At 37.4% G+C, this 23,398-nt stretch overlaps 2 protein-coding genes across 2 annotated transcripts; one reads left to right on the top strand and one right to left on the bottom strand.

Annotated features, from left to right (window-relative positions):
• The first annotated feature begins 1,527 nt into the window (after window positions 1–1,527).
• Window positions 1,528–13,848, top strand: LOC594619 (kelch-like protein diablo). Its single transcript, XM_030980962.1, has 11 exons — window positions 1,528–1,632; window positions 2,388–2,776; window positions 3,700–3,858; window positions 4,707–4,835; window positions 6,002–6,197; window positions 7,278–7,513; window positions 8,294–8,455; window positions 9,157–9,363; window positions 9,965–10,101; window positions 11,627–11,766; window positions 12,873–13,848. The coding sequence occupies exons 2-11, from the start codon at window positions 2,626–2,628 to the stop codon at window positions 13,096–13,098; spliced, it is 1,743 nt and encodes a 580-aa protein (XP_030836822.1). The 5' UTR covers window positions 1,528–1,632; window positions 2,388–2,625; the 3' UTR covers window positions 13,099–13,848.
• A 3,775-nt stretch (window positions 13,849–17,623) lies between these two features.
• On the bottom strand, window positions 17,624–22,436 carry LOC594617 (nucleoside diphosphate kinase B). Its single transcript, XM_030980960.1, has 4 exons — window positions 22,197–22,436; window positions 20,571–20,672; window positions 19,552–19,611; window positions 17,624–18,985 (listed from the first exon to the last, which is right to left on the bottom strand). Exons 1-4 carry the CDS (start codon window positions 22,404–22,406, stop codon window positions 18,815–18,817), a joined length of 543 nt encoding a protein of 180 aa, XP_030836820.1. The 5' UTR covers window positions 22,407–22,436; the 3' UTR covers window positions 17,624–18,814.
• Window positions 22,437–23,398: the final 962 nt, after the last annotated feature.

Here is a 23,398-nt window from a genome sequence, read left to right as displayed (position 1 = left end):
CGCTGCATCTGAGTCTGTGATTATTGGATAGTGATGTTTTCAGATAAACTGAAATTAGTAAAATTTGCATAATATGCTTATCTACATCGGAATCTATTATATTTTTCATATTACTTAAATTTTCCCTCTCAGTTAAGAAATAATTCGAATGCCCTACACATCCCCCAAAGAACCCATGCAAAAGTAAAACTTCTTTTAGTGACATTTTCATCAATGTATGTTTACCCCCCCCCCCCCCCCCCCCATCGCGTGGTTACTGGGGAAAAGGTTAGAAAATACAGAAAGGAAAAGAGAGAAAGTGAAAAGAAAAAGGAAAGAAGACGCCTAGACAATCTCCTTTATAATCAGCAGTCTCATAACATATTCACATTATTATCTTATAGGCCAATGACCAATGTGTATCCCCCTCTCTATCTCTCTCTCTCTCTCTCTCTCTCTCTCTCTCTCTCTATCTATAGTGCCCCTTCATGGGTAATTTGGCACTATCCCACAGCTGATAATGCTTGTATAATATTACAAATAATGTAATAATTTTGAACTTCTAATGTTGTGTACGCACTCAGAAAAAAAAATGTATTTAATACGTGCCACTTGAGAAGGAGAGAAAGAGAGAAAGAGAGAGAGAGAGAGAGAGAGAGAGAGAGAGAGAGAGAGAGAGAGAGAGATGAGAGGGGGCGGGGGAGGGGGGGGGGGGTAAGAAAGGAAGATGGCAAAGTGAAAATTGAAAGAAAGAGATTATCACTTCCAATATAACTATGTCCATACTCTGTGGCCTTGTTTTCTCGCATTTCTTCTATCAAATAATTCCAAGCTCCCCGTCCCCCCCCCCCCCAAAAAAAAATTAAAAGCCGCGTGAGACATATGCTACACCACTCATTGTATATTGTTTTGCTTTGTTTATAGTCATTTATTTTTATTTTGAATTTTTCTTTTTTTTTCTCTCTTCTCCTTTCCTTTTTTTTTCTTTTTCCTTTTTTATTCTGGTCTTTCGTTTTGTTTTGTTCTTGTGTCTATTTTCTTTTCTTTTCCCTCCTTTTGTTCGTTTTATAAAGTTTCTAGATGACTCAATAATTTCAGGCCTATCAAAAAAAATATCTTTATTTCAAAATTTGAAAAAAGTCCAAAATAATATTTGACAGAATGATAATAATATATCTAATATTATGATATATGTTTAGATTTTAACAACCGAAATCAATAGTTTGAGATGACAGCGACCATCTGCCACTTCTTCTATGATCAATTTTGTAATAGCGCCATCATATAAACTTAGGGACAAACACTCATTTTTAATTATTTTCTGGCATGTAATGTTCAGAACTTATAAAATGTTTTGTTTTAAAAGGATTATCATATTTATGTTTTGATAATATTGAATTTTATATAAATTTAACTTTAATTGTTTTGTAACAGATGAAAAGGCCAAATACACGAGTATATTTTTCATGAAGTGAGAAAAATGAAATTGAAGAGATTGTAAGACTATCCCTTATTTTGTACCGAAACCGGAAATCAGCAGCAGTACAGTCCGACGCGACGAGTGTTGGGAGCTCCTATCCCACGGTGTATCTTTGAGCTGAGTTTGACACAACTTCTACAACTTTGATTTATACTGTCTCCAGAAAATAAGAAGTAAGTTAAATTTATCTTCTGGTGCCCTATGTTTGCCAGACATATTAGTCTATATTGCATCATTTTCATGCATGTAATGTAATTTTAAAGACAAGGTTTTACTTGCGAGTGTGTAGCTATGCTGACCAGCTTGATTGTACACATTACATTGGATAGAAATGGGATTGTTTGCGGTTGAATGAGCGAGCGAGTACACATGTCAACAAGGTATGCATTGTGCGTGTATAAAGCGGGGCATTGTTTGTGTTGTGATTCATAGCAAATGAATGCATGGGTCTGAAGTCAACTAGTCAAAGGCTATTTAGAGTTTTCTAATAATTTTTGGTACATTGAGAAGATGAAATAATAATAAGTCCATGAAGATCTTTGTTTATTGAAATAAAATAAAATTTTAAATAAAATGGAGTGGAGAGTGTAGCAATGCCAAACGGCGTTGATTGGGGAGGGGGGAGGGGTCATCAGTTGGGGCTCTGGTCTGAGAATGAGGATCGTCCACATAAACAAGGATATCCTCGTAATTTTTGCAAACATTTTTTTCTTTGGCGGGTGTAGGGTTCACGATTCTTAGTTGTATTTTGATTACCAGTATTGCGGTAATAATAAAGAAAAGAGGACTGGAAAGAGCCAGTGAATAAGAACAAGATATTTGGCATTTGAATGTACAATGTACGTGTACTCGGCTCAGTGCTACCTATTTCCTGTATGCAGAGGTCTAATTATTTCTACTTACAAGAAAAACCTGTATTATTTTTCAGATTTTCCAGTGCAAGGATGGCGGAGAAGGAGAGATTGTAGTATTTGTATAAAGACTGCGATCAGGAGTTCAGAATTCAACAAGCTCTTCATGTATTTTGATGTACATGTATCTGTGTGCAAAGTCAATCTGATGTTCAACATGTGTGTTAGATGATACGCACTGTATTGGGGGAAAGCAAATGAAGTTTAGTCTTGCTTGGTAAACACCCACAAAAAAAGAGACACATTTTTGTCATCATGATGGACTTTGATGAGCTAGCAGCAGATGGGGGCAGTCCTGATGTCATGATCCACAGAGCGGACAGTTTCTATGGCAACCAGGCTCTGCGTACCATGGATGATCTGAGGCAGGTTGGAAAGCTATGTGATGTCATCTTAGATATTGAAGGTAAGATGGTTCATGGATATAAACAGTAGAACAGTCAATGTCCATCTAGTCCAGGTAAAAAATAACTGGTAGATCTACTCTGGTAGTCATTGAAGTAATGTTTACAATTTTTTTCATTTTGTCAAGTTATAATGGTATTGCATTAAGTAGGTCTATGTCTCATATATTTTTTTGAGACACTTCTTGAATTCAAAAGTAGTTTATTTTTGTAGGATACATGTACATACATTATATCCGTCTGTTGGTCTGTATTTTAATCTTCTCTTGACTGAATACGCCAAATCAGAGAGATCACTTGTACAAATGACCCCTAATTATCCACAGATCTTTCCTATTGCTCTCTCTTTCTTTTTTTCTTTTTTTTTCTTTCTTCTTCTTTCTTCTCTCTCTCTTTTACCCCAATTTCCCACTTTTCTGCATATTCCACTCTCTGACTTTAATTGCGTAGGTCGTTTGGGGTCATTCATGGGGTGTTTAGACTTAGAAAATAATTACAAGCTTTTGTTGTGACTTCAAAATGTATAACCAGGGATGCGAGTGAGTGAGTGAGTGAGTGTACTGGGTTTTTTACAGACGTGCATCAACTATCAATCAGATATGATTATTTACGTCTGGGGACCGACCTTTAAACGTCACCATCTGAAAGACGTGACTCAGTTTCGAACCTGCGTTCTCGGCTGAATCAGTTTGTAACTTCCACTGTTAGCTGGATTACAGGCGCACACCACAACGCATAGTTGTGGCGCACGCCACAATGCCAGTTTTCAGGCAATAGCCTGAATTCAGGCCCTGCCGAGTTATTTTCAGACCATAGTTAAGGCTTTTTGTGAACAAATAGCTCATTCTTGGTAATTTTCAGGCCCTCTGATAAATTCTAACTGGCATCCCCGTATAAATCTCCTATTTTCCTTATACCCTGGCAGGAACGCGGATACCTGCGCATCGGATTGTTCTGGCATCCTTCTGCCAGTATTTCTATACCATGTTCACGGGTGAGATGAAAGAGGCCGGTCTAGCAGAGATCACCATGAAGGAGGTCAAACCAAGGGCAATGGAACAACTCATAGACTATGCATACTCAGGTAAGAACATCTTACATCTGATTCATCATGTCAGGGGAAAAAAGGGGATCGCTAGAATTTGTGCAATAATTAAGTTGAATAGGAAAATTGAAAAAGGAAAACACTGCAGAAGGCAATACAACATAGTGCTGTAATTGTACTTTATATTCCATGTATTGAGGGGAGTAAAATGTTTTTTAGATGTTTTTCATTCAATGAAATTCATAAAAATTTAAATCAAGTGTGAATTAAAAAGAATCTTACTTTAAAATTTTATCTTCATGAATATGGAAGTGATTCAATATTTGGTTGGAAAGAAGTAGTTATAATCAGTAACTATTATATTGGGGGGCAAACTGATTATAAACTTATTGAGAATGCCTTATTTAAACACGTTCCTGATTGGTAGTATTGCAGAAAAATATGCATCAACTATTACATGTAGGTAACACAGATAGTCCTATAATAAGAGTGTATTTAATTTGTTTTTAGCTTCAATGCAAAATGAGAAACAAAAACCCCTGAGTGAAGAAGTCTTTCACAAATTTTGTTATTTATCAAGTCGAGGGTTCAGTAACTCAAAGACGTAACTCCATATTTTGCCAAAATGAGTATTTGATATCAAAATGTTCAGAAAAATGTGGGCTTTTCAGGAAACACAAAGACTTAACTCCACTCCACACCCCATTGAAGTCAATGGCAAGTGAAACATAGACTTAACTCCTTAAGGCCCAAGTGCTCAGTGTTACATAAAACCTCTCATTCTCAAAATGGCAAAAATGGAGTTACGTCTTTGTGTCACTGACCCCTCAAAGTATGCTTCTCTGTGGAATCACATATCATATGATATTGCAATGTTTTGCTTGCAGGTGAGTTAATGATTCACATAGACACTGTGCAAGCCTTGCTTAACACGGCATCCATGTTGCAGCTCCCTGACGTACAAGCCTCCTGCTCAGAGTTCCTCAAGAAACAGCTCCATCCTGCAAACTGTCTGGGTAAGACCGTAATCCTTTCTCATGAAACATGCTTCATTTTAGCCATGGTATGATTAGGCACAAATTTAAGAACATTTTCATCTTAGCCTCCACTGTTGGTAAGACTGGGGGCCTTTCTCATGAAACATACCCATTTGTTAGCTAGTGTATGAGTAAGTAAAGATTAGAGTAAAATCTCAACTTAAGCTGTACTGGATTAAATGATTTTTGTAATTTCATGGGGAGACCTTGATGATTGATCCCATCTCATGGTACATCCTCAATTGTTAGTCACTGTACAACTAAGCAAAGATTAGACTACTTTCTCAAAGGATCGATTGAATAGGATGATTCTTAATCCTCGGCTGTCCATTGAATAGAGCTATGCTTGATAACACCTTTGTGGTTGTCTCTAACACACCCTTTTGGGTTTTCTGAAGCAATATCTTTGTATCCATGTTACTTGTCACTGCTTATATCAGAACATTCTGTATTATACTGCTAGTCTGGTGTTTTTATGCCTCCGCAACGAAGTAGCCAGATGCATTATGTTTTCCATTTGTCCGTCCGTCCGTCCGTACGTCCCGTTCTCTCGATCACGTTTTCTCAAGAACCGATTGATGGATTCCCGCCAAAATTGGGTCATGTACAGTATGTATCTTGCAGAGTCAATGTACTGCTTAGATTTTGGAGTCATGAGGTCAAAGGTCACAGGGCTCATTATGTATGCAAAAATAGCACATTATCATTAGAACCGATGGACGGATTATCATCCAACTCAGGACATGTATCTTGCAGAGCCAATGAACTGATTAGATTCAGGCCTGATAATTACCAGATTTAAATGGATTTCCTGATATATATTTTTTTCTCCTGATTTTTTCAGATTTTACCCCTTTTTCCCCTATTTTTCTGAATTTTTCCCAATTTTCTTACTCAAAAAGGGGGGGGGGGGGGAATGTTGTTAGCCTTTTTTCCCCCTGTACCCTACAAAAGAATATTTAAGTCAAGGGGGAGGGTGATTAAGGGAAAAAAAGAAAAAAAAGTTATACTGCTCAGTGCTCACTATCACCCTACTCTAGCATAAGGCATAATGGAAGCCATGATCACATTACATGTTTAATGGCCTAGTCTAAATGTGTGCTCTTTATAACCATCTGTGATTTTTTTTTTTTTTGTCACTGTAGGTATAAGAAACTTTGCAGATGCTCACACGTGTACAGATCTCAAGCTGGCCTCGGGACACTACGCAGTGACGCACTTCAATGAGGTGGCGTATGAAGAAGAGTTCCTACAACTCACCAAGGAGCAACTCTCAGAGCTGCTACAAAGCGAGGATTTAAATGTGGCAAGCGAGGAGGAAGTCTATAATGCAATAATAAGGTATGTAATTGTATGCCCAGTTGTGTTCGTAATCAAATGTGTCGTTGTTAGGTGTCAACGAATCGTCCCTGATGACCAGAGTTACAGATAGACTGCTGATTACTGATCTATATGTAATGATTCTATCACATGGGTTTACCATGAAACAGTCAGTTAAAATTACCACATTAATGACCGTTTTCAAGTTTTCAAGAGATGAGAAGGACCATTTTTATAATACATGACCAGGGAATAATTTTCCTGGTATCGCATCGCAATTTGCTATGCATTTTTGCATGACTGCTATACAAAATATCTTTTGTGTAGCAGTTTTCTTCCATAGAAATGTACAGAATTTCATTTGAAATATTTATCCATCGGCTGAAATTGCTAATCAAAAAATTTGAGGAAAATTATTCCCTGATGACTGTAAAATCATCTGGGTTTATCAATGACAAAGCAGGTTGGGTAACTTTTGTTGAACTTCTTCAAGAAAATATGATTATTGCCTGCGTATTTGTAAAAGAGAAGCCAGTCATAGAGACGAACAAATTATTCCTTTACAATTATTCTATTTCACATGGGTTCAACATGAAAAAACCAGTCAAGGGGACCACATTGGAGAACTCCGTCAAGAGCTGAGAACAACAATTTCTTTAATAGACCAGTTTGTAGATACAATCTGCGCATGCGCAGATAAAGGTCACTTTTACAAAATTGTAAAACCCATGAGACTAATACTGGATATATGCTCACGAAAGTTATGTAATCATTATCCATGCATGCACCTGTGATACATTCTATTGAACAGAGGTGGAAGTAATCCTTTTGAGAGGGCAAACAAAGAATTGCCTCCATGACTTTAGCTGTGATTATTCCAAAAAACACAAAGTGGGATGTATCTATGTTTAAAAGATCTGTGGATATTTGGGGTCATCTGAACCATGTGCTAATGACAAACTGGTCTATTGTAGCTTTTATATCAGACAGGTTCATAACTACAAATAAAAGTGGAAATTATCTTTACTGGATACCTTCAAGAAATGAAAATGCATACATGTTCAAATTACATTCACTCATTTCTTTATACTTTATATTAAGATGGGTTTATCATGACAAAGCCAGCCGAGGTGACCACATTGCTGAACTCCTTCAGGAGATGCGGATGCCTCTGTTGTCTCCAAGGTTCCTTGTGGACATCGTCGAGGCCGAAGATCTTATCAAGCAAGACATGAAGTGTAGGGACCTCCTGGATGAAGCTAAGAACTACTACATGCTACCAGAGAGAAGGAACTCACTGAGGCCCTCACAGATCACTCCTAGGAAGTCAACAGTAGGTGAGTGTTCCACAGGGCCTACATTTTGAGGGGTCAGTGACACAAAGACGTAACTCCATTTTGGCCATTTTGTCTATGTTTCAGTAGCGATTGACTTCAATGGGGTGTTGGGTGGAGTTAAGTCTTTGTGTTTCCTGGAAAGCCCACATTTTTCTGATTATTTTTTGGCAAAATATGGAGTTATGTCTTTGTGTCACTGACCCCTCGATGTATACCACTCCGTCAACTCTATGAAAATTTCTGTTTTATTTTCAATTTTTTTAAAGCAAAGTGATGGACATTTTGTGTGTTGAAGAGCTAATTTTGATCTATGTCTTTTTTTGTATGTTGACTACAATTTTGTAAACATATACATACTTTTGAAAATGTAATAATTACCTATGTCATTTTTGTAAGAGAAGATTTTCATTTTTCATTGTGTTCTATTTCCTGTCTGTATCCTGTATGAGTAGAATTGAGATATAATTAATGAATGAAGTTAAAACATAAAATGAAGAAATAAATAAATGAATGGATAAACATATAAATGAATAAATAACAAGTAGCAAAAAACACTAACAAAGACAACAAGATTGACTAGTTGAGCATTACCTCTGAAAATCATGGATAAAATTATTGAAGGCTAGTTAGCCACATGATGATGTCACGATCATATCTTTTTGTCAGGGGATTACACTCTCAATGATGTATCTTGCATTAAGATATCACATTTTGTAATGTGGCCCGTACACAAATTGCATGTTATTATTTATCTTGTGTGTGTGTATTATATTTTACTAGGATCAATCTATTGTGTTGGAGGGATGGACAGCACAGGACACTCCCTCAGTCATGTAGAGAGACTCAATCTGCTGAGTGGGAGGGTGAGCATTGAAGCAAGTATGAACACCCCTCGGAGTGGAGTGGGAGTGGCTGCCTTAGATGGCAAGCTATATGCAATAGGTGAGTATGCACTTGATAAATACATACACATATCTCCCATGTTTGTTAAAGGTAAAGACCAGTATTGGAAACGCCACAATTTCAAAAAATGAAATGGAAGCTCTTATTACCAATCATGTGAAAGAATATGTTTTGACTAATACATGATGATAAGAATTTTGCTGGGAAACCGCTTACTAATTGATATATTTGGTAAATTAGTTTATCTATTGGACTGTGAGAGATAAACACACGTGTCGCGCATCTGATCAATTCCACAACGTTTCTTTCTCAATGCAATTGCATGACCATAACTGGTCTTTATCTTTAATATACAGGTCCTTTTTGTTGAGCATTGCAAATTAAATTGTGCATATTCAATTTTTCATGTTAAATGTCAACTTCTTTATATTAACTGGAATTAATAAAGTCATGGTATGAATATAAAATGATTTTCTGATGATGTGATTGTGATTGTTTATTTTGCTACAGCATTATGTTAATTTTAAAGGGATGAAGAAGTTGGGACACATTTAACCAACTACCTTGATCTACTCTTAGTCCGGGTTTAAACCTTGACTAATTAGTATGCTCTTTTTGACATGTGAATGTCTCTTGTTATAGTATAATGACCTAGAGCAGAACTGGGTTTGCAGGAACCAAAATATACACTGGAACTCATTATTTCTTTGAAATCTTGCTTTTTTTTTTTTGTCATGTAGGTGGAAACGATGGAGGCAAATACCTGAGCACAGTGGAGATGTTTGACCCAGCCACCAGGATGTGGCATAGAGTAGCATCTATGCACCAGGTCAGACGCTATCACTCGGTGGCTATTCTTGATAGACAGCTGTTTGCAGTGGGTGGCTACGACGGGTCCACTGTCCTTGATACAGTAGAGGCTTATGATCCCCGTACAAACCGCTGGAGTGAGTAGACTATACTTACATTTTATGACTTTTACCTTGTCTGCACTATCTGTTTGTTCTAATATGATTCTTTCTGAAGCTCTTTCAACTAATGTTGCAGAATTATTGCAGAAAGAAGAAAGCAGCATGAAAATCAAATTAGAGGAAAATTCAACCACCATAGCAAAAGATATTTTGATCTTTTATCTTTACTTGTGCGTAACTGGGTATGGGCTTGATTTCTGAGTCATAGAAGTTACTTCGGAGACAAACACACATTAAAATTCAGCAGAATGCATGCTTCTGTTATGTTTATATTTTGAAGCCCCTCTGCACTACTTATAGCTACTTGCGCCCTCTGTATAGCAAACAATGCCTAATCGGTGACCATTGGTCTCCCATGATCCTCTTTTTCTTTTGTTAATTGAGAGCTGATTTGATGAGATAACTACCTGTCAGTGACCATGCAGGGTGGTCTAATCCCTCCTGTAAACTATTACAGATGGGCTTCAAGTGGAAGTTTACCCTGTTATTGAATTGGCAACCTTGTGACGTATCAAAAGATGCCTTTCTTTTTATCTATCTGTTCAAATTATTCACTGTAATTATGTTGTGAATTCAGGAAGGATAGCAAGTCTTGAGGGCAAGCGTCGCCATGCAGGTGTAGCGGCTCTCCATGACTGCATGTATGCTACAGGAGGTAGCAACGGTACTCTCTATCTTCAGGAATGCGAGAAATATGACCTCAGAATGAACAAGGTAAGAACCTGTATGATTGCCTCTGTGACATGACTAGCACATCTCCTTTGAGGCGTACCAATTGGTTTTCCTCTATTTGTAAGCCTAACAATTCAAAGTTATTGTCCTAATGGGGAATCATGAATATAAAAATAAAGGCATCGTTTAACAATGTTAAATCTGAGATGTTCCTATGTATTATCAGTGTCTGTGATATGGTCTAATATTGAAGCCCTAAAAAAATTGTACTACAAAATGATCATGAAGTGCCTCAAAAAAGTACAAATCTTTGAGTGCCCGGTTTTACCATACTCATTTTCCCCAATAGACTGTAGTGTCATAAAAACTGTTATAAAAACAAAAAATAAAATTTTGATTTCCAATCATAAATATCTTGATAATCAGACAGACGATCGGCTTGTAAAAGTCATGGGATTCCTGACTGACCTAAAGGTTTATAATTATGATTGCAGCATGAGCTAAATCCAGGATTTTGTTTCAGAATCTGAGGCAATGTTACCAAGTCACTTTAATAAGTCAGAATGAGTTAGGAGAGCTTGGGTATTTGTTTCTATTCATTGTGACTGTGTCATGGACCAGTGATGGCCTGGTGGTAGAGTCACTGCCCGGCAAGCAGTAGATGGCAGGTTCAATCCTGCTGGCTTCAAGATTTCTTCTGACTTGTTTTCAATTACAATCTTTATCTACTGGGTACAAGCCAAACAGTTCTCTACAGCAATTGAAACTTCTCCCATCATTCAAAAAGAGGTGCAGAAAGTTTGTATCCTCAATAATCGGTTAAATACACTCGAAACAGAGCTGTGACACAACCTGAAATTTGTTGGTAAAAGCCTGAAACTGTTTGAGCAATTTTATACATGCTCTTCATTGCAGAAGGGTATAGATCGATATGTTCAATCATTGTTTTATCTACACACATTATCGGTTGTAGAACACCTACCCCCTGGACATCCACCCCCCGGATAACCACCCCATAGGACAACTACTACCTACGACAATCATCCTCTTGGACACCTACCCCTGGACAACTATCCTAGGGGGTAGTTGTCCTAGGGGGTAGTGGACTGGGGGGTGGTTATCCGGGGGGTGAATGTCCAGGGGGTAGGTGTTCAGATACGCATATTATCATGTCAAGGCAAATCTTACGGAATGCTAAGACTATATGAAACTGTTGTGTGGTTTTGTTGGCAGTGGTTACCCATTGCCAGTTTGAGTTCAAAGAGTGCAGAGGAATACCTTACAGTAGGCCTAATAATTAGCCAATTTAAATAGATTTTTTTCTCCTTTTTTTTTTACTTCCCGATTTTACCCCTGTTTTCCAAATGTTTTCCTTATTTTCCCTATTTTTCCCTATTCTTAACCAAAAGTGGGGGAATGTTTTAAGATGCCTTCTTTTTCCCCAGAATTTTGGGTTGGGTGGTTGAGGAAAAGAAAAAAAAAATATATATTTTTAGTGCTCCCTATCACCCCTCCCTTACAGATTGCTAAGACTATTAATGAAACTGTTGTGTGGTTTTGTTTGCAGTGGTTACCCATCGCCAGTTTGAGTTCCAAGAGAGGTGGAGGAGGCCTGGGAGCAGTAGGGGGCAGACTGTATGCTTCTGGAGGCTACGATGGCCAGGCAAACCTCAACACAGTCGAAAGATACTACCCAGAGGAAGACAGGTGAGAAAAGTGAATGCTCCCCAGGGAGTGGAGAATGTGCATATATTGTGTGCGGGTAAGCCTGAATCCGATGACCGGGGTAATAATATATCTGTAAAGCGCTTTGAGAGGACCTTTGGTCCTGAAAAGTGCTTTATAAGAAATAACTATTATTATTATTATAGGGGAATAGGGGGTCCTGTCTTATAAAGAGTTGTGATTTTGTTCAAATTAATCACAATTGAATTAATCAATTGCAAGTCTGTACTAAAGATTTACATAAATACAGAAGTTTGTAAGTTTTGTGATTGATTGAAAGTCTTGTGATATAGCTGGATCATTTATAACTCCTTTGAGGACAGGGCCCAGGATGACGTTAGTTTTATCAGATGTTTCTTTTATAGACCGGCTACTTTAAAAAACACTGCTTTTAATTGCCACCAGTTGAAAGAACACAATTACCACCAATATTCTAATATATCTGGGTTAGCTTTGGGTTCCTGAACCTGAAATTTACTTCTTTAATGTTTCTAGTATGTAATAGGAATGCCATACCTGCCAACCCTTCCGAATAATCCGGATATTCTGTTTTTCTAGATTTTTAGGACCCCAAAATCCGGAATATTCATTTTTTTTCAAAATTTCGATTTTTTTTTTTGTTTTGTTTTGTTTTTTGTTTTGTTGTTGTTGTTGTTGTTGGGTTGCTTAAGCCAAATTAAGCTTGTTTTATCATATGCCGCGATGTGAGAGTTCACGTATTGCGTGCGTTGAAGGGCTGCATGATTAAGCAGCGAATTTGTATTCGCTTTTTTGCACAGATTTACCGCGTATTGCCAGTTACACTGCCGCTGCATATCCAAACGCCTGTTAAGGGTACAGATTTCTTATTTTCGAAGACATACCGTGCTAAAAATTCTTAATTCTCATTTTCAAATGTTGGCAGGTATGGAATACAGCAATCTACAGTATCGTCTGTGCACAAATTTTGTAACGATTTTGGCACAGTTATGCACATTTTTATCTCCAATCAAAGTTTTTAATTAACTTATAGAAGGAAAATTACTCTGGCAATTCTTCTTCAGATTTGTTCATTTAAAAATTTCTTCCATGATTTTCACCCACTTCAGGTGGACATTTATGGCTCCAATGTTAGAGTGTCGGAGTGGGCATGGCGTCAGCGTCCTGGGCTCTACCATGTATGCGGTAGGGGGTCATGACGGGGTGCACTACCTGAACACGGTGGAGGCGTTCGACGATCATTCGGGGGAGTGGCACCGGAACAAACCCATGGGCACGAGTCGAGCCGTGGTTGGAATCGCAATACTTACCAACATTCCTGTTACGAACGTTTGATTCTACTTGTCTATCATATTGGCTTCTTTGAAATAATTTGTATCTGCAAGGAACAAGATGAAGTTCCAGGAGGGTAGGATATGACCAGACAAATTCTGAGTGCAAGAAACCCTTCACAGAATAGCCAGTGGTCCAGATCCATTAAAACGTCATGTTGTTGGTTGGTTGGTTTTACCTGACTGCTAAGAAAGCATGTGTATGCTTGTAAGTAAGCAACCAGGGGACCGACAGCTTTAAGCCCTCTCCGGGGGACTTGGTAATAAGGATTAATGCCTTACCAAAGGGCACTAGCGCATCAACTTAGTTTTCAGCTCGAGACCTCCCAGTTACAAGACCTTTGATCTACTGCTGAGCCATCACGCCTCACGTGAGGAGATCTGCTATTATCAGGTCCTTTGCACAATTAGCCATTCTACTCACATGCCATCAGAAGGAGAGAAACTGTACAACTTGCACACAGGAAACGTTGCAAAAGTCCGAAGTGTTTCAGATTGTTGAACTTCTTCTCATATACATGTACCATATTGCCACCAGAGTGTACTAACACAGAATTACGACTGCAATCTTTAAGTTGTGTGTATTTCATTCAATGATAGTGGTAACTAGGGCAGTGGCTTGTATACCAGTAGATTGGATGCTATGTTCCTATTTGAGTATTATTGTGGATTGGTCAGTATTCATTTTATTTTTGACCACCCAACATGTCATATATGAATTGTTTGAATATATTATGATAAATGTATGGTGCTCTATTTCTAATATTATTGTGTTATTATATCCTGATGAATATCAGTTTGAGGAAGAGGCGAGATGTCATGTCTTTCACTATTCTTCCATTTGATACCAGTATGCAATTCCTATCTTTGAGGCGATGGTAAAGGCCCATTCACACATAAAGCCGAAACTCACTACCAAAAAAAACACTACTGCAAAATCAAATAAGATGAGCATAGAGCTTAGAAGTTGCTTACAAATTCAAATTTGTTAGCTATTTCAAGGAATGTCCCATACATTACATTCTTACTACCGGTATTGTTTATAGCCATCATGATTTAAAGCTTATCTGGCGTAGTTTACATGAGGGATTAGACTGCCCTGCAAGGTCACTGGACAGATGGTTATCTCATCAACTCAGCTCTCAGTTAACATAAGAAAAAGAGGATCATGGGGGACCAGTGGTCACCGATTGGGCATTGTTTGTTATATAGAGGGCGCAAGTAGCTACAAGTAGTGCAGTGGGCCTTTAACAAGCTATCTTGAATACAAAAAAATTGTTGTTACAGGGTCCCACTGGATGTTGTCTCTTGTTATTCATTTACAGGCAAAGATTTGCTGCAGTGTTTTTTTTAAAATATTTTTTTGTTGTTGATGGGTTTCCACATTGTGTGTGAATGGAGCTTAATTTGTATTAGCTTGTACTTGCCAAGTGGAGTGTATTTTGTAATTAATTTAACTTTGTCTATATTTTGTACATTGAGCATTTTTGTTTTGCTCTCCAACTTGACAACTTGTATTGACGATTGTGTATTGAGGTCTGCCGTGATCATTCATAAGAAGTGTGGAAATACATGTACATGTAGCTCAGTAAGAAGACAAATTCTTTTGAATGATGAATAGACTGATGTTTTCAATATTTAATCTGAAAATTCCCAGAGCTTAACTAAATCTTTCTAAATCAAAAGCAGAACAAAAGTAGATGATCCTTGCAAATGATATGATTTTCCAAGCATCCTTGGAAGATGTTTTATAGAAATTTAATCATTTAGTCTTTCCATCAAGATGACACATGATATTATGCAATTAAGTCATGTTTGCAAGTGCAGTCGTGAATAAGCTTTGCACACACGTCACGGAATAATTTGATAACAAACAAGACTTATCAAGTTCATTATCCAGCTCTCTGTGACTTAACGGACTCCAGTATGAGTATGAAGTCAAGAAATAAGCAACAAACCTGATAAAAAATACACCTAGTGGGCATGGGCACCGAGGCTGTCATTTGCTTTTGTTGAATAACATCACACAAGCGTTATGACTGAATTATAACATTTGGTGTAGAATCCTTAATCACCATACTACATGTCCAGTGCAAATCTTGGGACCAAGGTAATTATCTTGTTATATCAGGGTAAGAAAACAAAGAATATTAACGTTTTATTTACCCAGGGTAGCCACTTCAGTTATGAAACTGTTCTTACAGCGGGCCCTGCATAACATAATATGTTATTACTACCCTTCTTCAATCTAATATGCTGAGCACCTAGCTAGAAGGCAGAAGGTCCCATTGTTATAAGTCTTTGGTATGACTCGGCCAGGGTTCGAACCCAAGACCTCCCGTTCATGAAGCAGGCGCTCTATCCACTGAGCCATCATGTCAGAGCGGGGACCAGCGAAATCACCTTGTTATATTAGAGCTGTTTATACCAAGGTTCCCCTCCCTTATTAGAAATGTTAAGGCTTATCTGGGAACGGTGTTTATCGCTGTTCTGTCTTCGATTGATATCTGTGCAAGAGCATTCCACTTCCCTAGAGAAAGGAGCTTCCTTGAAACAGAGTGAATGTACATGAATATAAAGAGTGCTATTCATCTATCCTCGTCAGCATTATTTCTATTTGGGGGACGTTGAATTGTGTAAAATGTACAATAAAGAACATGTAAATGTATGTTATATGTAATTTATAATCGTCTAGAAATCAAGTTTTATGCAATTTAAAGAGATGTAAAATAAGATGGACAAACTATTGTAAACTACCATTTGCCTCTTTAGTTTGTGTGTCTCCTGATGACTGGCTATTTGTCAAGCTATTTTGTGATAATTTAACATCGTTTGATGCTCCCATTTTTTTTTTATTATGACTGTGTGCTGCTTTAAAAGTATAGTTCATGTGTATTTGTACTATCTTGCATTATGCGAGTACAAAAACATTTTCCAAATATGAAATCATGGATTCATATTAAATTGCTATGAAATTATCATTCAATCATTCTTAAATGTTATGTCTGTCATATTAACATAATTTGTTTAAGTGCTATTAAAATTATTGTTATATTTCAGTATTGAGGAGTCATAATATTTATTACACGTTGGCATAATATAAAAAAAAGATAATGCATTTATCCATGTACATGTCATGTACTGCCTGCATATGTGTATTTCACAGATACCATCGACTTGTTTATTAATTTGTCAAAATGATGAATTAATAAATGTCCCTTTTTTCCGACATAAGTTTTGGTCTTGTATGTCATTTGTCGATTTGCTTTTTGTAATAAAATTTGAGGCAAATTTGTAGAAAATGTTGATGTCTGTAGTCCTTTATTGAGAGTAAATTTCAAGAACGTAGATTTCTTACATCTTTATAATATACTAGTTCTCACTTTGTTCTCACTTTATAATGATGCTCAGTGGCAGAACACTACTTTGAAATTAGAAAAAAAAATCCCCCTCAGCAGCACTTATATCGAGTTCATATTAAAATAACACGAGTCAATCTGAATCGCAGCATTATAAAGATCTTCTAGGGCGAAATATATAAGTTTCAATATACACACCACACACACCAATATATATGAGAGGGACAACTTGCATCAACATTACCTCTAGTTTGCTAATTTCTTTCAAAACCATTGTTTGCTTTAATTTAATTTGTTTGATTATGTATAAAGGCAATATTTCTATTAGGCCTAAAATAAAAACTTGTTGTATTGCCCTTTGGGTGCCAAAACATGGGTCTGTCTGTCAGAACTTTTTTTTTTGTCACCCATTTTGGACCGATATTTTGTAAGATTTGAATAAAAAACGGTTAAAAAAAAAAAACCTTTTTAAAATGACGACCGTAGATTTTCAGATTTTTGGGTCGGTCGCAAAGAGCAATAGAGTGGTGAAGTGTGACGTCATCGAAAATCTAATTTTAGAATTTTTCAATTTTTTCTTCATTTTCCGAAAGAGCATCAAAAATAATGTCCAAATGTTGAAAGCCAATTCAATATGTTAAGTATTGTCCGAGATATGACCATCTGATTAAATATACTCCCCATAGGAGCTCAGTGTTGCATATGCTCTGGCTCCTAACCACTAGGAGCCAGAGTATATAACACTGAGTTCACATAGGACATATATTTATTCAGATGGTCATATCTCAGCCAATACTTAACATATTCAATTGGTTTTCGACATTTGGACATTATTTTTTATGCCCTTTCGGAAAATGAAGAACAAATTGAGAAATTCTAAAAATAGATTCTTATGACGTCACAGCTTCTGTACTCTATACAAGTTTTTATTTTAGGCCTTATTACCAGAGCTCATAACTCCCTTTAGAAGATACACACACACACACACACACACACACACACGCTCATTCTCTCAAACAGAATAGCTTAGCTCAAAGCTACTAATTGATTCATTTGGGTGAAGACAACAGGAATTCAAATGTTCTATCCCCCCCCCCCCCCCATTTTGTTTATAACTGACGGACCATAATGGATATTTTCACACAGAAACTTTTAAACAAAACTTCAATGTTCACAGAGAGAACTCTCAACTGGCTAATGTATTCCTCAGCTTTATAATCAGTTACAAAATGCACAACACAAGGAAATTGTGACTATAAAATACAATATTTTGAGAGATGAATCCTACTGTGTTTTTTCCTTCTAATTATCTTGCTGACCTGAACAATATGGATTGAGCTTGCTTCAGTACCCCACAAATGTTGCTCAGACCCTCTCAAACCATCTCAACGTAATAAGCCACTTCAGAGATAGCAATTCTACAAATGACGTCCAAATATCCACAGATTTTTTTTTACACATGTAGACTTCCTGCTTTTTGCATTTTAGAATAATCACTGCCAAAGTGATGGAGGTGCTTCATCAATACATTTTGTTTGCCCTCTTGAAAAGAATACTTCCACCCGTGTGTCATATAATGTACCGCCAAGGCATATATGAATAATGATTAAATAACTTTTAGAAGTCGTCCTGATGGGTTTTAAAGTTTTGTACTAATGACCTTTATCTACCCATGTATAGATAGTTACTATCTCTGAAGAGGCTAAGCACAAAGAAATAAATGAAAATCAAATACTACAATTTTTTTTGGTGTACTTTCTCATGTATTTTCTCTCTCTTAAACAAGATATCTAACAAAAAATGGCAGACTGTGGTATATACTGTACTGTGACCGTCATTGTCTAATTCATGATGATTTTCTGGGCGATAAAATTCCCACATCCACACAGCTTGTAGTGGCATACTGTACATGTACATGTATTCAAGAATCACGGTAATTGTTCGCTACATTTGCACAAAAAATCCATTGTAGTCTATCTCAATGTACATGAATCCATTTGGAATGAATTTTGGTTTGTGTCTAACACAAATTAAATTAGGCACAGAGATTACATCAAATTGTGCTTTAAACACAACATAACATTCTACAAGTGGAATCATATATTGACAGCAGAATTACATTGAGCACATGATTATCTTTAAATAGTGCAAGTCCTGTGAATGACATTGTGACAGGGAACATAAATTTAACAAGGAATTGTATAGACCAAAGTCCCGTCCTACAAAGAGCTGATATCAATCGCAACTTATTTACGATTGATATCAATCGCAACTATGTAGTTAAGAGATGGGAGACTGCAAAGTTGCGATTGAATGATCAATCACAACTCTTTGTAAGATGGGGCCCAGACGGCATTAGATCTATTCATATACATTTCCCTCGGTGCAGAGTTTGTAGTCCATGACTTCATCTTTCTTGAACCAGAGGTTGATCTCCTTGTCGGCCGACTCCACGCTGTCTGAGCCGTGGCAGATGTTGCGACCGAGGTCGATTGAGTAGTCCCCACGGATGGATCCAGGCTTTGAAAGAAGCTGTTGGAAACAAGGGAAAAAGAAGGAGACATCACAGAAGGCTTGTAATATACAAGTACATGTAATAGGCCATTTTTGTAAGGTAATCAAATTTAAAACACAAGTCTTTGTGAAGTGCCTCGTTACAAATTAAGCTATTACAAATTATCTCATAAACCCGGTATGAATGATTATATTTTACTACTCAGAATGCGAATTGCATAAAGTCCATGTTGTTTGGTAGAACAAGCCATAATGTTTGTCCTACCTGGCAATAATTTAATGTATGCCATTGAGCAACAAATTTCATTCAGTCCCATGAAGGTCAACTTATACAAGGTTGACTGTATATTGAAACTGGGGGGAAAAGTTAAGCATGATTCATTACTACAAGTTCTCTTTATCAATCATTACCAGAATATTAATTTGTGCCCCCTGCCCTCTATACCCAGACACATACAATTTGAACTTTATTTACTTCCTCTCCCTTCAACCAACTTTCTATCTTCGCTTTATGACTTCTTCTGTGATTTCTATGAAAATGATATTAAAAAAAACTGGAAATAATGAAATAGTTTTCTACTCACAGGGTCAGTCTCTCCAAGCATTACACGACCCTGCTTCACGACATTCTTTCCTTCCCATACCTGATCATGAAACAAGAAGTTTTAAATGAAACAGTGAAACATCAGCCAGGTAAACAGAAATTAAACATGAATAATCACAAGTCCAAGGTACATGTATCTGCTCTGTGTATGCCCCTACATCACCAAGTATCATGGAAAATGACATTGATTAATAGTAAAAGCACAGTGTATGATCATTATCCTCAACGTTTCATCTGATGCAAGTCGTAGTAGGACTCATATAATTTATGCAAGCTTCAGAAATACTAATTTCTTTGCCTGCACTAACTCAACATCTGAAAATGGTGGGTGGGGCTGAGTCATAGGGTTTGTAGCCATTGGTCTGCAACCAGTTTGTCTACTACCCAATTAGTTTATTTTCATATGGTCTACACCCAGCCCATCTACAATCCACATGGTCTCATAATATGGTCTGATGACCATTTAGGATTTTAGGCTAATACATGTACTCATTTGGTCTAATCAACAATAAGTCTACTACCCATTTGGTCTATTGCTCATTTCGTCTAATTATCAGTTTGTCTAATGCCCATTTCGTCTTCTTTCCATATAGTCTAATAATCATTTAATCATAAATGATAATAATCATCAGATGATTATTAGACCTTTGTAGCACCTGAGGTTTTCCTTTGAAGAAAAATTAATATTTTCTTCCTATGGGTAATTTAGTTTAAGTCAAATCAATGGTCCGTTTGATACCTATTCAAATAATTTAAACCCTGACCGTGCGTCTAAAATCACTTTAAACAACAAAGGAAATGGATTTCAGTCCATCTTCCTTTGTTAAACCCAATTTTGAACAAAGGTCTTAACCCTGTGTCTAGTTTAGATTTTAGTAGTGCTCCTCACTTAGTTCACTTACGCTAGGCCCCCCTCCTCCCCCCCCCCCCCCCCCCCCCCCCCCCCACTTGCCTCCCTCCTTTTCATTGTAAATACATGTAGTCTATAAAGGTTTTTACCATTGCAAAGACTGGTCCACTGGAGATGAACTTGATAAGTCCAGGGAAGAATTTCTTAGTTTTGAGGTCACCATAGTGAACGTTAAGGAGTTCCTCATCGGGCTGTTGGAAGAAAGAACAATTTTTTAAATAAGTTTTTCAAACAAGTTCATGAACGAAGAAAAAAGGGTTTTTACTTTTGTTCTTACCCTGCTGAAAACTCCAGTATAGTAAAATATCCTCATGACGAGGTAATAGTGGCAGTCTAACTTCTTTGTATTTTATCAGGGATTTTCTTTAGCCCTTTACTGTAAATGCTGTTATTTTCGTGTGATTAATTTTTCGTGCTGAGCGACCCCAAAACATATTCGCTGGTTCTTAAATTCGCAATTGCATACTGTACCGACGGTGGGGTGCGGGTTGGCCTGTGTGAAGTTAGCGACCGCGCCGTAATGATGAATTGCTTTTCAACTTTTAATGAGGATCTAAGCAATTCATCATTACGGGCGCTTACATTACACACACGCGCGTCCATAGGTACGGTATGCAATTGTATTGTGCAGTAGTTTGCAGTGAATCCCACAAGATGAATATTATAAGTCTTCACTTTTAGAAATAATACTCCAAAAAATAGGAGAAATTTGACATAAAACAATATTACAAACACATCAACTTTTAAATCATGGCCATTAACAGCACGTTTTAACAATTGATGAAGATTTAGTAGATATTATATGGACCTGTTTTAGTAGGGTATCTCCACGCCAGATTTACGGGTCAAAGTCTGGATGTGCTTCTGAACTAGCGCCACAAATATCAACGGCATGTTTTCAATAATATGTGAAAAATTATAAATGATCATGATGATAAGCATTGATCAGTTGATTAACTATAGACTACCGTAGACTCTATTAATTTTTCTAAAGTCTATATTCAGTAGGGGCGCGGCGCTGGTTCGAGAATAAGGATCGTCTTCATAAACGAAGATCGTCTTTGTAAACCCGGACTAATGCGTCTTCAAAAACAAGGCTCGTCTGCAAAAAAGCAGATGTTCCATATTTTTGATCGGCACATTGGCGATGCAAAAAATGGATTACAGGATGATTTTCTTGATGTAGACTATTTTACATTGACTTTGTACAGAGACCTTCACATTATGAGCAATAAATGCTTGGAAAGACGGACAACCCATAAAAGTAGACGGTCAACTAGACCTAGAATCTAAGCTTAATTTCCCCTGGGGAATCCAAATTTGGCATTGCCAGCGGGCGGTCCGGTAACCCGAAACCCGCAGGGCGCCGATGAAAAAAAAACGTCGGCGAAAATGCAGACGATCCTTGTTTATGAGGACGCATTTTGTCCGCGTTTATGAGGACGATCCTCATTCTCGGACCAGCGCCCTATTATTAGTGTGGGGTCACTGGGGGGCATTTAAAAATTAGATAAGATGAAAAATCAATTTATACCCAATTGATTTTCTTCATTACTGCCGTTTCTATCATATCACCCAGCCCTTGCTAGTTCCGATTCTACTATTTCTAGCCAAGCGAGAACAGCCGCCAGACTAGCCGGCGAGTCTGGCCACGCGTCACCCCCTTCCTTCCCATGTGATCCCATACCACATGTTATGTATGTAAATTGTATTACCTTCATCATCTTCCCAGCGACCATTTTATATCCACGCTTCTCAAAGCGATGGACGATGTCCCCGACAAGTCCACGCTGTACCCCGTCAGGCTTCACCATTATGAAAGTCCTCTCGCCATTCTTTGGTACTTCAGCCATCGTGTTAAAAAATGCAGAAAATACTGAGAGAAGAGTACAGACCATGTGGAATACGTGGAACATGAAGATCATGAGAAACCCGGAAGAGATCGATAGGTACGTCTTTGTGTGTACGTCGTATGCGTGCGTACGTAGTACACACGTGGAATGCGCTTGTGCATTGAAGTGACGTCATTGCAGATAGTCTTGTAGGGATTTTTGTATAAACGTGACCCCTAATTGGTATTTTTGACCGCCGCAAAGCGACCGGTAGCGCATATTTTATTTACACAACTGTTTAGCCACTTCAGTCAAATATACTGTGCAAACGACTAGAGACAGAGTCTAGCATTATCCTTAGCAGTTTTGTTGGATTGCTGGAGCTGTACATGTGTACATACTCGTTATATTTTGTCTTCTCTTTCATTATGTATTTCTGTGTTCTCCTTTAATGTATTCTCTTCTCTTTTGTCATGTATTTCTTCTTTTTCTTCAATCTATCCTTGTTTTCCTTCGTTATAATTATATTTCTTTGTTTTTTTCTTCAATCTATCCCCCAGTTCTCCTTCGTTATGCGATTTCTTTGTTTTAATCTGATAGATTCCCTTTCTCCTTCTTTATGAATTTCTCTGTTTTTCCTTAGGTTAGATCTATGATCCTCTGAGCTCTTCAATTATGTATTTCTATGTTCTTACTTTGACTAATCTTCTTCTCTTTCCTTATGTATTTCCTTGTTTTTCCTTCTCCATTTCCTCTCCACTATCCTTGTTTTCCCCTTTTCTATCATCTTCCCTTCCCTAGGTACGTGCTTGCACGACGCATACATAATGCGCTGACGATTTAGACTCTTTCACCAGAGCACTTTTTGGAATATTTTCGCAAAACTGCTAAACAGTTGTGTTAAAAAATATGCGCGACCCGGTATATGGAAATTTTTTGAGGCTTAAAGGTAAAGACCAGTATTGGAAACGCTCCAATTTCAAAAAATGAAATGGAAGCTCAATTATTACCAATAATGTGAAAGAATATGTTTTGACTAATACATGATGATAACAATTTTACCGGGAAACCGCCTACTAAGTATT

Source organism: Strongylocentrotus purpuratus, unplaced genomic scaffold (genome assembly GCF_000002235.5).
Source record: "Strongylocentrotus purpuratus isolate Spur 01 unplaced genomic scaffold, Spur_5.0 spur5_scaffold_11, whole genome shotgun sequence".
NCBI lineage: Eukaryota > Metazoa > Echinodermata > Echinoidea > Camarodonta > Strongylocentrotidae > Strongylocentrotus > Strongylocentrotus purpuratus.
The sequence above is the reverse complement of the archived record's forward strand: the minus strand, read 5'-3'. Positions and strand labels throughout refer to the sequence as shown.

What these genes read in the sequence shown, in the direction of transcription:
- LOC594619 (XM_030980962.1), top strand. Translation starts at nt 2,626, where the DNA reads ATGATGGACTTTGATGAGCTAGCAGCAGATGGGGGCAGTCCTGATGTC. An exon ending in CCATCCTGCAAACTGTCTGG is followed by an intron (nt 4,836 to 6,001) that starts GTAAGACCGTAA and finishes TTGTCACTGTAG; the next exon opens with GTATAAGAAACTTTGCAGAT. An exon ending in TCCTAGGAAGTCAACAGTAG is followed by an intron (nt 7,514 to 8,293) that starts GTGAGTGTTCCA and finishes ATATTTTACTAG; the next exon opens with GATCAATCTATTGTGTTGGA.
- LOC594617 (XM_030980960.1), bottom strand. Translation starts at nt 22,406, where the DNA reads ATGATCTTCATGTTCCACGTATTCCACATGGTCTGTACTCTTCTCTCA. An exon ending in TCGCTGGGAAGATGATGAAG is followed by an intron (nt 20,673 to 22,196) that starts GTAATACAATTT and finishes TTCTTCCAACAG; the next exon opens with CCCGATGAGGAACTCCTTAA. An exon ending in GTGGACCAGTCTTTGCAATG is followed by an intron (nt 19,612 to 20,570) that starts GTAAAAACCTTT and finishes TTTCATGATCAG; the next exon opens with GTATGGGAAGGAAAGAATGT.